This window comes from Pleurodeles waltl, chromosome 3_1 (genome assembly GCF_031143425.1).
Source record: "Pleurodeles waltl isolate 20211129_DDA chromosome 3_1, aPleWal1.hap1.20221129, whole genome shotgun sequence".
NCBI lineage: Eukaryota > Metazoa > Chordata > Amphibia > Caudata > Salamandridae > Pleurodeles > Pleurodeles waltl.
Window position 1 is genome coordinate 1,998,200,826 of NC_090440.1, and position 15,637 is coordinate 1,998,216,462.

At 43.4% G+C, this 15,637-nt stretch overlaps 1 protein-coding gene across 1 annotated transcript in view; it reads left to right on the plus strand.

Moving 5' to 3' along the window:
- The window catches only part of LOC138283654 (uncharacterized), a 223,433-nt gene that overhangs the window by 3,472 nt on the left and 204,324 nt on the right, over nt 1-15,637 (plus strand). The window contains exon 2 of the mRNA XM_069221589.1: nt 5,113-5,259. Coding sequence (XP_069077690.1) covers nt 5,113-5,259 — 147 coding nt within the window. The remainder of the gene's footprint in view (nt 1-5,112; nt 5,260-15,637) is intronic.

Sequence of the window (15,637 nt, forward strand, 5' to 3'; positions counted from 1 at the left end):
TTGGGCCTCTAGTAGTGTTTTGTCCTTTCAAAGCCAACAAAAACAGGACAAGTTACTTAAGCGCAATGAGACTGTGGAAAGAAGCACTGAACCTTTTTTTTTTAACAAGCTCTTGCATGAATAGCATTCATGCGTGCAGGTTTGAGGGGTGCATTTTCTAGGGTTAGACCTAGCTTGCATTTTTATTGGTTGGTTTAATTTTGATTCACTTTTTGCGTCATTGTACTTTAGCACAGTTTGTTTTATATCTAAATTTTGCTGCCAAGAATCAAGAATTGCAAAATTTCAAGATTAGAAGAGGCATATTAAAATTGCAAATTTTTCCAAAAAACGTACTTTTACATCTTTACCTATTGATGTGTTTTATTTTAAAATGGTGTAAATAAATGTTTAATGTGTTTTGTGTTTACAAGTGATGTGACATTTTGTCTCAATTTCAAATGTTTTCCATAGACAAATCTGAATTATCATTTCAGAGCTAGTGGAGTCCTAACATTCTATATGGATGGCAAAAGTATTGGTTCAATTAAATTATGTCAAAGCATTGAAGAGCTAGCTATGGCCCTTTTGCATGCTCTTTTTGCATGCCCCTTTCGCTAGGACATGTTGAAGTTATTTATGGAACTGCAGGAGGAATATGGTCTCCACTGCAGCCAGTTTTACTACCACATACAGATCAAACACAAGCCTTCCCCCTAAATCTCTGGCTTGTATGACATTCCAGTGTACTGCCTTCTGGAAGGCCAAGGGTTTACTGGAAACTCCAGCAGCATCAAATCTCCCTTAGTTATAAATCTCTTGTGGTTACTGTGCTGGATTCCTTTGACCAGCTGCAAGAGTAATGGGCATTAGATCTGGGCACGATCGCTGATGATGACAGGGGACAATCCCTGGCTTCCCTTCCGGAAACTGCTATCGCTTCTCTCGGTCCACCATTCAATTAAAGTATCTACATTTGGTTTATCGCAAAAGGGTTAGGCTATGAAAAGTGGGGACAATACACTCACAAACCTGCCTGCCTGCATTGCTCAGCACCTGTAGGCAAATTTCTACCCACTGTTTGGGGCTGCTCAGTCCTTGTGACTTTTTGGGAAAGGAATATTGACAGCCCTAGGGAGGGTTTTAGGTTGGACCCTCCCACGAAATCCCAGACTTGTACAGCTCCATATTTCTGATGACATTGACAGGAATAGGTACAAGAGAGCTTTACTGTGGCTGGGCTCGGTTGTTGCTAAATGAAACATTACCAAGACATGAGGTGATTTGGCAGCACAGTCGCTGGAGGATGGTAGCATGGATTGGACTGCTGTCTCAGCTTAGAACGGCCTATCCTTATGGCCTGGGTCTGCACTTAAAACAAGAGAAAGTTTTAGAGAACATAAGCTCAGTATAGGGGAATCCACCGTGAGCTGCACAGAAGTCCTTGGGCCCTGGACATGGCATATTGAAATCCCACATGGCTGGGAAAGGGGGAGAACATGAGGGAGGGAATCGGGGTGGAGTAGCACTGCAGTGTGCCAGAGTATCTGATGGAGATTGGGCACCTTGCTGTATTTTCTACTGCGTTGCAATCTTTGACTGCAAGTTTATATTGTATTTGAAACAATAAAAAGTGTTATATAAAAAAAAAACAAAGGTCCCCAAATGATAAATACCATCTTTCTGCAGAGAAGGGGAAGTACCCAGGGTGGGAGGAGGGGAGAAGGGAGAGATTGCAAAAGAGATAAATAGCAATGCAGAAAGTCTGAACAGATTAAAGTTTCTGGTTCATCAAAAGGAGGGTTGGTGATGGACATTCACATTCTTCAGAGTTCTCAATTTTCCTCTTCAAATTAGGTACATGACTATTCAGGCAAGTCTGGCAAGTATTGATTGTGAAGACACATCTACCAACACCTGTAGTAAAGCAGCAGGTGATGTCCAATGTGGGTTTAAGTACTTGGAGACACCAATCCACAAGTCAAAACAGGTATAGCATAAACACAGAGAGGCTTTGCTAGTGCTTAATTTGTTCTAGTGGTTGTAGCTGGTGGACATAGGCATTCATTCTTGGTGGCTCGGACTTATTTTATGTCCTCACTCTTTGACCTAGAGTAAGAGAACGATAAGAAAAGATTAACATATGGAGTAAGGAGGGATGATAAAACCTGCAAGAGTGAGATAAAGAGACAGGGCGTGTAGGGTGGTGAAGTAAGAGGCATGAAATAGAATCAAGACTAGACATCCATGATAAATGGCAGTTCTGGCATTTGGCAGTGCTGGAGGTGGTCTCTTAAGAAAACGATGGGTCTTTGCATTTATTTATGTTCTACAAATTAAGGACTGGGCATAGCATAGGGCTAGAGGGGCAAAATGTCATGACCACAAAAGAAGCAACATATAATTTAGAGTGGACAAGTACCCATCTTCTTAGAATGTAAAAAAATGCAAAACAAATAAGTGACAATAGGACAACATTTTAGGGATACAGTATTTAAGAGATTGATTCATGCATGGAATCATGGTCAGCAAGTACTTTTTCTTAACCCTCTCTTTCTCTTTATTTTAATGTTAACTTGCTTGTTTTTCCTTTGCACACCCTGGGAGTGTTGACCCCTCTGTGTGACCAGGAGTAGCTTGAACAGGGTGGTTGGGCGATCCAACAGTACCTGAATTACCAGATGAAACATGCAGAAAACCATGTCACCCGTTCTTTACTTTTCTTTTCTCCCCTGTCATATTTAGTATAGTGGTCTGAAGGGATTCTGTGCAATCCAGTCAGCGCCTACATGCCATGATTTGGGAACTCGATGAGTGGTTGGTTTGGGGGTAGTGTGCTAGCTCTTAGAAGGGTAGCTCAAAAGGAGGGGTAAGCCTATTTGGAGACCACCAGACAGTATCAGCACTTCTCTTACTGTCCCACTTTGGCAGATCCAACCTGCCCTTCACTTGAATAGCCACTATGCCTTTGGCTTCTCACCCCTCTCTTCAGGAACCTATAGAGAGGAACAGCAATGCAGACTAACTGCTTTCAGGCTTCTCTGCTGGTATGTGGTGCCATGGAAGGGCATAGTTAAAGTAGTTACTAAAAAGGCTTTTGTGCCATGTGAATGGCATTTTGGCTGATTGCCACAAATCAACATTATAGGTAAAACATGCTGCTTTTAATGTGAATAAAGGCAGCTGACTGGCTCCCAGCAACAGGAAACCCCTGGGGAGGGGAGGGGGAACAATGCCTTTGTCAATGGAACAGGGAACTCACACCAGAGTCCTTGAAAAGTGGTAGAGAGTAAGAGTGCTTTAGACCATGACACTATCATCACTGAATTGTGGAAGAAGGATAGTTATTCAGATATTTGCTCCTAGTTCATTGACTCACGTCTGCTCCCCTGAACCTCTGCAAAAGCTGGGATCAAATATATGTCCTTCTCAACATCAGTGTGGGACATCCGCTTAAATGAGCACAGATTGAGTGGAGAAGGGCATCTATCAGGAGCAGTGTGGCCACCTGTCAAACTACTTTGACAGCATTTGATTGCTACTGCACCATAGCCCTACTTTCAGAGGACTGTCAGAGATGCTTTTTTGTCAGTGTTTGGAAGCATTTATGTTAATATGCTGAGCACATTTTCTCTTTGACATATTATTTATATCAAAATGACTAATTTTTTAAAAGCATGCTCAGGCATCCAGCCTGCCTTATATGGCTAAAAAGGGCAATATACAGTTGAAAAAATCTGCCAGCTCTACCCAATGGGCCATTATTCCTATTTAAAACCTTGGCCATGATCCTTCTACAAAAAGTTAGTTTTGATAGTAATATAAATGGTATATCCCTGTGTCCTTGTGATGTTTATCAAACTATGCCATGGGCATCCCTTATATAAAGAAACCAAAGTAAGGTGTTGGGAGCTTCTTGGTACAGGGATCTGTCATATGGAACACTCTTCCTAAACCCCTACCCTCTGTCCAAAAACACCTCAAATTAAGAAGGACCCTGAGCAGTGACCTCTTTCAGACGTTCTCCCAGTATAGGTTCTATTGCAGTGTGGGTTTCTCACAATAGCCAAGGAAGCCTGTGCCCTGAAGCATCATACTGCTGCATGTAGCCCTATATAAAAATTAAAAATATCATACCATAACTTAGGAGATCTTGCTTAGTATGGACAGGAAGCCAAATTAGTGCTGTGCAACAGTTTGCTATGTGTTGGTGTTGGCTGACTCTGACTGGAGAGCGTCACCTGAACATTCTGGAGATGTTGGAGATTGTTTGAGCAGGCATTACCTTGTCTCTAGGGAAATCTCCTAATGTCCCACAGGTTCAAAGTTTCAGAAAGTCCTGAAGGCCCAGAGCAGGGTGGCCTTACGTCAAGCACTGCGTCTGCTAGAGGCTCAGTTGCCTTGACTTCTTCAGAATTTAGAAGACTACCACATAGGCCTTCGTGCTCAAGGCCATGTCAACAGAGAGCTGAGTTTGAGCTCCTACTACTGTGAGACAACCAAGGGAACACAAATATGAATGAAATACTAATTTAGTTCAGCTAAAATAAAAAGTCATGTCTGTGATGTGGAACTGACTTATGGAAAATGCAATCTCCCGGCAACTAAGCCAAGGTAAACCACATGACGGAAATCTAAAAGCACTTTTAAATCATTTTTTAAATATGTTTTAATATTGATTAGACTGACAACTAATCTCACTTCACACATTTATATACACAGTAGAACTAAAAAAGTCAGTAAGCATTCGAAGACATAATAGATCTAAGCCACCCAGAGGGATGAAGTGATTTTGCAGGATCACACAATTTGTGTAATTTAGTAACCAGTATTAGAGGTTTGGTCTCCTAATTCCACAGCAAACAAATGAGCCACTTGTCCATTCATCCCCTTTCTAGCGTAACAGTTATCTGGCTTGCCACTTAAGAATGAGGAGATATAACAGCTGACAGCTGCCCCAAATAATGATGACCTTAATCTTGGTTCTGTTGTATTTCATCCAGTTTCCTGATGTCCATTTCTCAACGTCAGAGAGGGAGCATTGTTTGTGCCTTGTCATACAAAGTGAAGAGAACTTGACTTATGTCTGAGACTGAGCTGAGGAATGTAAACTAAGGCTTTGATTCCTTCTAGGTTTTAGACAAGCTTGGAACAGTCCTTGCTGATGAGGTTAAGGAACATCTCCAGGAGCCTAAAAAAAGACAAATGATCTTCCAGCTTCTTGGCCCTCAATTTGTTCAGAAGCACTTCAGTGAGTATCCTGACCAACCAAGCTTGCTGGTAAGTATTTCATATGTAATTGCTAGATCCTGATTATTATGTTGGGTTCACAGGGGAAGACTTTGCAGCCCCTCCATCCTTACCAACTACATTTTATTGCCATCTCTCTATTGGACTATTCCTGTTCATTTTATATTCTCTATGTTGTGTTGTTTGGTATTTAGCATGTCACACTCATGTATCATACATACGTTTTATTGTATTTTAAGCCCTTCGCTGCTAGGCCTTTTCCCCTCAGGTGGCAGGCTTTTTTTTGGCTATTTGGGGCAGTTCGCGCTTAGGCCCTCATAAATTTTTGTCCACATAAGTTACCCACTCCAAATTTGCGTCCTTTTTTTCCAACATCCTAGGGATTCTAGAGGTACCCAGAGTTTGTGGGTTCCCCTGTAGGAGACCAAGAAATTAGCAAAAAAACAGCAACAATTTCGTTTTTTTAAAAAAATTGTCAAAAAGGGCTGCAGAAGAAGCCTTGTGGTTTCGTCCCTTAAAATGGCATCAACAAAGGATTTGCTGTGCTAAAATCACCAGCTTTCAGGAACAGGCAGATTTGAATCAGAAACCACATTTTTCAACACAATTGTGGCATTTTACTGGGACATACCCCATTTTTACTATTTTTTGTGCTTTTCGTTAGTGACAGAAATGGATGTGAAACCAATGCTGGATCCCGGAAAGCTAAACATTTCTGAAAAGTAGACAAAATCTTGAATTGAACAAGGGGTCATTTGTGTAGATCCAATAAGGTTTTCCTGCAGAAAGTAACAGCTGAAATAAAACAATATTGAAATTGAGGTAAAAAAACAGCTATTCTTCTCCACGTTTTACTCTGTAACGTTTTCCTGGGATGTCAGATTTTTGAAAGCATTATACCATTACGTCTGCTGGACTCTTCTGGTTGCGGGGATATATAGGGCTTGTAGGTTCATCAAGAACCCTAGGTACCCAGAGCCAATAAATGAGCTGCACCTTGCTATGGGTTTTCATTCTATACCGGGTATACAGCAATTCATTTGCTGAAATATTAGGAGTGAAAAATAGGTATCAAGAAAACCTTTGTATTTCCAAAATGGGCACAAGATAAGGTGTTGAGAAGCAGTGGTTATTTGCACATCTCTGAATTCCGGGGTGCCCATACTCGCATGTGAATTGCTGGGCATTTCTCAAATAGACTTCTTTTTTACACAATGTTTTACATTTGGAAGGAAAAAATTTACAGAAAGAAAAGGGGCAATAACACTTGCTTTGGTATTCTGTGTTTCCCCAAGTCTCCTGATAAAATTTGTACCTCACTTGCGTGGGTAGGCCTAATGCTTGCGACAGGAAAGGCAACATGGACAAATCACATTTTTAAATTTAAATCTGACCTGTTTTTTGCCTAGCTGTAGATTTTGACCTCTAGCTCAGCCGGCACCTAGGGAAACCTACCAAACCTGTGCATTTTTTTAAACTAGACACATAGGGGAATATAAGATTGGGGTGACTTGTGGGGCTCTCACCATGTTACCCAGAATCCTTCGCAAACTTCAAAATGTGGCCAAACAACACACTTTTCCTCACATTTCGGTGACAGAAAGTTCTGGAATCTGAGAGGAACCACAAATGTCCTTCCACCCAGCGTTCCCCCAAGTCTCACGATAAAAATTGTACCTCACTTGTGTGGGTAGGCCTAGTGCCCACAAAAGGAAATGCCCCAAAACACTATCTGGACACATCAAAATTATCAATTACTATACTACCTGTTTTTGCAGGGAGGGAGACCTGCATTTTTGGTCCTGGGCTCAGCAGCCATAGAGGGAAACCTACCAAACCCAAACATTTCTGAAAACTAGACACCCGAGGGAATCCAGGGAGGTGTGACCTGCGTGGATCCCCCAATGTTTTCTTACCCAGAATCCTCAGCAAACCTCAAATTTAGCTAAAAAATCTAATTTTTCCCACATTTCTGTGTGAGATCACCGCACCGGGACAAAGTTCCTATTACCCAACGTTCACCTCAGTCTCTCGGTAAAAATGATACCTCACTTGTGTAGGTGGGCCAAGTGCCTGTGACAGGGAAGAGCCAAAAACATGTCGAATTCGATGGGGAACCAAAGCGGGTCCAAAAAGAGTTGTTTGAAAAAAAACATTTTTAGGCTGACAAGTGGGGCAAAACTTTTATCGGTATAGATGAGACAATGCTGGGTGGTAGGAATTTTGTGGATTGGAGATTTGCAGGGCATTGTGGGTAAGAAAATGGTGCGGGTGCATGTGAAGCTCATAACCCTGGACTCACCCAGATGTTTAGTTTTCAGATGTGTCTAGGTCTTGTGGATTTTTCTACATGGCAGCATCCCAAAGTCGAAAAAGTGCAGCCCTCACCATTCCAGGTGGGACGATTTTGAGAGTTAGCCAAGCTCTCATGGCCCAAATGTAAAACCAAAACCCCAAATAATCAAATGTCCTTTTGCTTGCCGTGGGATAAGATGTTTTAGTGTGCGGGGGAGAGCTGAAAGACTGTTACCCCTTCAGTTGGGGTGGGGGCATAACCATGCCCATACTGGTTGGTAGCCACCACCACACTATGACACTATTTTTTTTTTTTTTTTTTAAATTCCCTGGCATCTAGTAGACTTTCTGCCCCCCGGAGTGTGGATCGGGGGTAATTGCCCCATCTGCCCACTGGTGGGCAGAACAAATTTGGCCCCATTTTTTTGGGGTGGGGGTATGGCTATACCCCCACCCTCTTATTTTGAAAAGAAATCTTCCCTGGTCTTTGGTGGGCTTTCTGCCCCCCTTGGGGGCAGATGGGCCTTCCAAAAATAGGCCGATGGGCAGATATGGCCAACAGTAATGTGTCCCCATGGGGAGCGACCCTTGCCCAAGGGGCTGTCCCCCCCAAACAAAACACACACACATACACACACACCAATCCCTGGTGCCTAAGTGGTTTCTGCCATGGGGCAGATCGGCCTAATAGAAATAGGCCGATCTGCCCCCAAGGGGACCAGAAATGGCCTAAAATAAATCCCCCCCCCAGGGGAGCGACCCTTACCTAAGGGGTCGCTCCCCTTGCGTGAAATTGGTTTAAAAAGAAAAAACCTTGGTGCCTAGTGGTTTCTGCCCCTTGGGGGCTGGTCGGCCTAATAAAAATAGGCAGATCTGCCCCCAAGGGGGCAGAAATGGCTTGAAATAAATTTGCCCCCAGGGGAACGACCCTTGCTTAAGGGGTCGCTCCCCTTGCGTGAAATTAACGCAAAAAAAACCCATCCCTGGTGCCTAGTGGTTTCTGCCCCCCTTGGGGGCAGATTGGCCTAATAAAAATAGGCCGATCTGCCCCCAAGGGGGGCAGAAATGGCCTAAATAAAATTTGTCCCACAGGGGAGCGACCCTTGCCTAAGGGGTCACTCCTGATACATAAAAGCATACAGTAAACAAAAAATAAAAAATATCCCTGGTGTCTAGGGCGTTCTGCCCCCCTGGGGGCAGATTGGCCTAATTATAATAGGCCGATCTGCCCCCGGGGGGGCAGAAAAGGCCTAAAAATATTATGCCCACCTGGGGAGCGGCCCTTGCCCAAGGGGCCGCTCTTCTTATGCACCAGTATAAAAAAAAAATCCCTGGTTTCTGCCTCCCTTGGGGGCAGATTGGCCTAATAAAAATAGGCAAATGGCCTAAATACAATTTCCCCCCGAGGGGAGAGAACCTTGCCTAAGGGGTTGCTCCCCAAACATAAAAACCTAAAGTAAATAAAAATATATATATATATCCCTGGTGTCTTGGGGTTTCTGCCACCCCCCCGCCTCCCCAGGCCGATCGGCCTAATTATAATAGGCTGATTTGCCCTCAGGGGGGCAGAAAAGGCCTAAAAATATTTTGGCCCCCTGGGGAGCGGCCTTTGCCCGAGGGGCCGCTCCCCTTATACGTAAGTATAAAAGAAATAATTTCCCTGGTGTCTAGTAGGCATTTCTGCTGCCTGATCGCATTGCGATCGGGCAGCAGAAATGCTTGCAGAGACTTGAAAGGAAAGGCCTTTCCTTTCCTTTCATGCCTCTGCCTGCCCCCTCCTCCCGAGCGGAAGAGAAATGCTGAGCATTTCTCTTTCACATTGCGCTGGAAGCATGCTTCCAGCGCGATGGGAGGTGACCTCTGAAGAGGTCAGCACACAATCTCATGCTGATGTCATCAGACGTCACTGGGGGGGATCAAGGGGAGGAAGGGGAAGCGATTCCACTTCCATCCCCAACTGTGGGGTGTGGGCCGGGTGCAGGACGAGCTGGTCTGGTCCCCGGCACACGGGAACCATGTGCGAGGACGAGACCAGCTCGTACTGGGCACCCTAGGGGTTAAAGTTGAGCTAATGTCTTAGGGCCAGTGGGGAAACTGAGCTGATTCCAGAAGCTCCTTCACTTTTTGCCCCATTTTTAGCTGATAACTGGTGCTTTCTGACCATCAATCCCAGGGCCAGTGCTCTGGTTAAAATGGTATATGTAAATTAGCCCTCATTATAATTGGCTCTGACAATCTGCCTACAAGTCCCTAGTATATGGTAGGGCATTTAGGTTTAGGGACCGCTGTATAGTTAGTGCACCCATAGATGAACTGCTGTGGTGGCCAGTGTCATTGTAAAGGCAGGCCTGCCTTCCGGGCTGCTTTTAAGTTAAAATAAACCAAAATTTGACTTTTTAACTAAAAGTTTGTCCTAAGTCTCAAACTACCTTACTTTTGCATATAAGTCACCCATAAGGTCTGCCGTAGGTGCCCTAAGGGTTGGTGCAGTATAAATTTAAGCAGGGACTTCATAAAATATGTTTTATAAGTCCTGTTGAGGGAAAAACAGCCAAATTCGTTTTTCCCCATTGTAGTCAATGGGCTCCATAGGCTATACAAATGGGAGACTTTTTCTTTTTAAAAATAATAAAGTCTTAATTATCAATAGAGATGAGCTTAATATGCATGTTTGGTACCAAATAAAATGTTTTAATAAATTCAACAAGTTGCCAATGTTGAATTTAATATAACTAGCACAAGGAAAGTGTTTTAGAACTCTTTCTGAAAGTTACCAAATTCAGCCCTTCAGTGTCCTTTTCTGATTGGTCAGCCTGTGGCAGCATGAGCCAGGTTACCCTAATGATGTGTGAAGTGACCTGGGCTGACACAAAGGAAGCATCTGGTGGGCCGAGAACTACTGCAGCAGATGACAGAGCAGGATTGGGGAAGAGTAGCCAAAGTAGTCTTCAAAGGAGTGAAAGCCACTTGGGACAGAAACTGGACCTCCCCCATTTCCTGCACCCCTAGACAGATGGGAGCTACTCTGATTAGATTAGGAGAGGGGTTGGTAGGGGTGTGTTAAGAGAGACTTAGCCGCACCAGTGGGTGGACTCAGCCAGATCCAACCTCTAAGGATGAATTTTTACCAGCTTGGATTTTTAGAGAATGTTACTTCCTGGATTGATTTTTGCCACACTTCACAGGAAGTGGTCACCCCAGAGGGTGGCTGACTGAACTCCATTGGACAGGAGCACCCACTGCTTCCCATCCCCAGGAGCAAGGACAAGTATGGCAGAGCTGTCCCACAACTCAGATCCCTCCTGGAAGAAGATACTGGAGAAGAAGCACTGGCCTGTTGGACCCATGGCCTGCACCTGGACACTACACTCACAAGGACTGCACTAGCTGCATACTAAGGGCTACAACAAGAAAATGACTTTGCCTTGTTTCTGTATCTCCAGGAATGGGCTCCCTGTAAGCTACAGGTACAAAGGAGCTGACCACAGTCCCCTGCATCAAATCCTGCAAGAAAAGCCCAGCTCACCAGCGTCCAGTGACCATTTGAGGATTCTGACCAGGTGCATTTTGGGAATTGTAGTCCCAACTTCCAAGGAGCAACTCAGAGCTTCTTGAACCTTGGATCACGTTGTGGACACTTCAAGGACCCAAAAAGGAGCTCTGGAAGAGGATCCAGAAGCCAGACGTTTGGAGCAACTGTTGTAAAAAGCTCCATAAGTCGAAGAAGTGCATTGTGGGGGTTGTAGTGCCAGACACCAAGAGGCAAACCAGAGCCTCTGAAACCCTTGGCTGGTGCTGTGGACCACTTTCCAGAATCAAGAAACACTTCTGAAAGTAAGTGTAAAAGTGTTACATCACCTGAACTCTGGACTTCGTACAGTGCAACCTTTTTTTTTTAACCCTTTGAGCGATATTTCCTTCTAACCACTAGTCTTTTAACCTTAAAAATATGTATAGCTGGTTCCCTACACTGGCTTTTTGTCGTTTTGGAGAAGTTTTAAAGATAAAAATATTTTCTAGTTTTATAAATTGGTTTTGGATTTTTATTGTGTGTTGTGTTTTATTTAATTACTGTTTTTTAATATTAAATGCTTTAAATGCTGTCTCCTAAGTTAAGCCTAACTGCTGGTGGGCACAAACTGCATTTCTTAGTATGTAAAAGTGTACTACAGAAGTATTACTTACTGCAAAATGCAATTCACAAAGTTACAAGTGGAAATCTTCACCTCCATCTATCTCATCTTTTCTATGGGTAGATCGCCACACATGTATAATAGTAAATGTGGGTAGGACCAGGTCAGTGGCTGGAAAATGGGGAATACTTAATGCAAACTAGGAGGGGGGTTTGGAGGGGTAAAGGGGAGTTCCGGGAAGGATATGATAATACAAACACCCACCCACAAAAGAATAAGACAGTTGCAACTCACAAACTACACTTCTAAAGTTACAGAAGTACAAATGGTCACAAAACAGTTGTAAAGGTACTCCAGCCTAACTTTAATATTGCAACACACTGCCATAGAAAACGTGAAGACAGGTGCTTAAAATAATATCTGATTGAAAATAATGTTAACTAAATTAAATTATTTTCACTTTTAATCAAGGCTTTTTGCAGCCTAAACATGTTGATGTTGATTCCTCAGCTTGTAAAATAAATCACCTTATAAGCAGCTTCTAGAGTGCCGGTCTAACCTTATTAGTGTAGGTAGCTGGCCTGGTATGTGGTGAGCACCTATGGTGTTATCAACTTATACCAGGTCCAGGTATCCTTTGTTAGTGAGGTGTACCTCCAAAGGAAGGAGACCAAGTCCAGTTTATGATGGAGTATCTGGTTGTGACGGGAGACACTACCCACCCTTCTGTGGATGAAGGACCAGGTCGATGATGGGCGATAAAGAAGATCAGCTGTGCAAAACAAGAAATGAAGATGAGTTCCTGAAGCGATTCAGATGGTGTCCCATTTCGTCTGTCGGGTTGCAGTTGGTTATTGGTGCTGGAGAACCACCAACAAGTCTTGGCAAATGCAAAAGAAGAAGGAGACGAGTTACAAGTCTGAAGAGGACCAGCAAGGCCCAGGGGACTCGACCCAAGGAGGGGAGTCCAGGGTGACCCTCAGCATTCGTGAGAGTCACAAGGAGAGGATGCAGCCCCCAACAAGCAACCCACTGGCAACAGGCACAGCTAGTCGCAGTGAGGCCCAGGCAGCACACCTGAAGAAGTGTCCCACATCACTGGAGGATCTGAGCTATGAGGGTCTTCCATAGGGGTGACCTGGTGCAGTGACCTGTAGTGAAAGAGTGCACACACCTTTTCACACAGGCTGCAATGGCAGACCTGCAGACACATTTTGCATGGGCTTTCATGGGTGGCACAGTACATGCTGCAGCCCATGGGGAACCCGTGGTGCCCCAATGCTGTGGGTACCTAAGTACCATATGCTAGGGCTATATGTATGCCAATTCTGGGATGTGCAAAGTCCTAGGCAACCAAATTAAGAGGGAGAGAGCACAATCAATGGGGTTCCGGGATAGCAGGATCCCAGTGAAAACAGTCAAAACATATTGATAGCAGGCAAACAGTGGGGATAACCATGCCAAAAAGAGGGTTCTTTCCTACAATTACCATGTAAGAGAAGTCTGGATATATGTATGTAACTATAGAAACAGACATTGGGGCATTGTGGACATACTCATCCATTTTTCCGGGGTCATAGTTTTACGTTTGCTTTCTATTCCTTCTTGTGGCCGATGGTCTCTGGCTGCCACGAGGATCAATAAAATTAATTAATATGGATTGGAAGCTACAGGACTGCTTTGCAGATCTGTTCTTACCTCCTCCGGCATATCAGTATTGTGCAAGTATCAAAGACCAATTGGAAATGGTCTCTCCAGTGCTCCAAGGTCCTTGGGCCCTTATAATAACCATAACTTTGACCCAACATGCCTAATTGCCTCTTCAAGTATTCTCAATAATAATTACAAGTGTTATAAAAGTGTAGTGATTTGCCACTTAAGTCTGATTTTGCCTTGTAGTACTCTGGGTGTTGCTTCCATTCTAACATTCTATCACAAACCTCACTAAATTTGTCTTCTTTTAAACTGTGATAGTGGCTAACTTTTTCTGTGATATTTTTAGGATAACTTTGAAATGTATTATTAGTTTGGCACTACTGTCCTGTAAAAGACTGCTATATTATTTTTTTGTCTAGGATATTTTAAGATAGAGCCATTTACGTGCACATCCACTGTGCCTTAACTTCTCGTTTGACAATATGTCCACTAATACCCATTTTAGGAGTCTGATTGCATGCTCACAGTATGAGTATTTGGATTTTCCACTGTATATGCATGAGTTAACATAAGAGTTAAGTAATGATTTGACCATCATGACAATTGTCTCCTTATTGTAACTAAGATGAATAATGCTGATTTCCATCATGGAGCCAATAATACATATTTCTCAATTCCTTTACCCTATCATCAAATGTCTAAACAATTAATAAAAAAATTATTTCACGAATGGCATGTTTTTGTGTAGTTTGGCCAATGGTGGTTTACACTAGTTGAGCTGAGTCTACAGTTTTCATTGGAGACTTTTTGGGTTTGCACTTGTTGTACGGTTTTGTATGTGTGCAGTTGGAAAACTATATGATGAAGTGGATTTCTGCTTCCTGCGCTGATGTAGATATCACACATATGGGCCAGAGAACTACCTGAAGAAGAGGCTCTCCTGCTAGTCTATAGTATTTCCTTTCTATTGCTATTCTTGCATCATCTTATTAAATTGTAAATCGCAATATCAAAGAACTAAGGTACAAAATATATGGTAATGTTCTCAAGGAAGTGTTGGTTATTTCACTTGAACTTCATCTTTTGGTTCAAAAGCTGTGTAGTCCATCTGTAGAGAAAATGGTTTGGAGGAGAATACTTATGAAAATAAGTGACATCAGTAGCATACAGTGTGATACTGAAGACTGCAGAAAATTCAGATATGACTTGAGGAGTATGGAGGATTGTAGGAGGGTGGCCTGGCTTATAGTGGGTACCTGATGGTACTTACACCTTGTGCCAGGTCCAGTTATCCCTTATTAGTAGATTAGTAGTGGTCTAGCAGCTTAGGCTGATAGAGGTAGCTATAGCAGAGCAGCTTAGGCTGTGCTAGGAGACATGCAAAGCTCCTATTATACCACTTATATCATACAGGTACTATATCATAAGAAACACAATACTCAGGGTTACTAAAAATAAAGGTACTTTATTTTGTGACAATGTGCCAAAAATATCTCAGAGTATATACTCCCTTAGGAGGTACGTAAAATACATAAAATATACACACAAACCAAAATCAGGTAAGTAAACAGTTAGAAAAATAGTGCAAACACTGTAGAATACAATAGGATGCAATAGGCCTAGGGGCAACACAAACCATATACTATGAAAGTGGAATTGCGAACCACAAATGGACCCCTAGGCTAGTGAAGGGTGTAGAGGGTCACTGGGAGTGTAAGAAAACACTAAGGGTGTCCAATATACCCCACCCCAAGACCCTGGAAAGTAGGAGTAAAGTACTACCATTTCCTCAGAAACACACTAAACGTGTGACAGAGGATCTTGCAAAGACCACAACAGACTGCAACGCACTGAAGACTGATTCCTGGACCTGAGGACCTGCAAAGGAAGGGGACCAAGTCCAAGAGTTGTGAAAGTGTCCGGGGGGGCAGGAGCCCACTAAACCCCGGATGAAGGTGTAAAATGGCTGCCTCCGGATGGAAGAAGCTGAAGATTCTGAAACAACAAAAGGTGCTAGGAACCTCTCATTCGTGCAGAAGATGTCCCACAGAGTGCTGGAGGATGCAGTGTTGTTTCTTTGGCAAAAGACTGCAAATAACCCTTGCTAGCTGCAAGGGTCACGGTTGAAGAAAAAGAGTGCTGCCTGGGCCCAGGAATGACCAGGATGTTGCCACTTGGGAGAGGAGACAGAGGGGGCCCTCAGCAATATAGAAAGCCCATGCACAAGAAGGTAGCACCCACAGAAGCACTTGAACAAGGGTTCAAGAAGTCTGAACATGGTGGTCGTCTCAACACTACAAAAGAGGGTTCCACGAAGCCGGAGG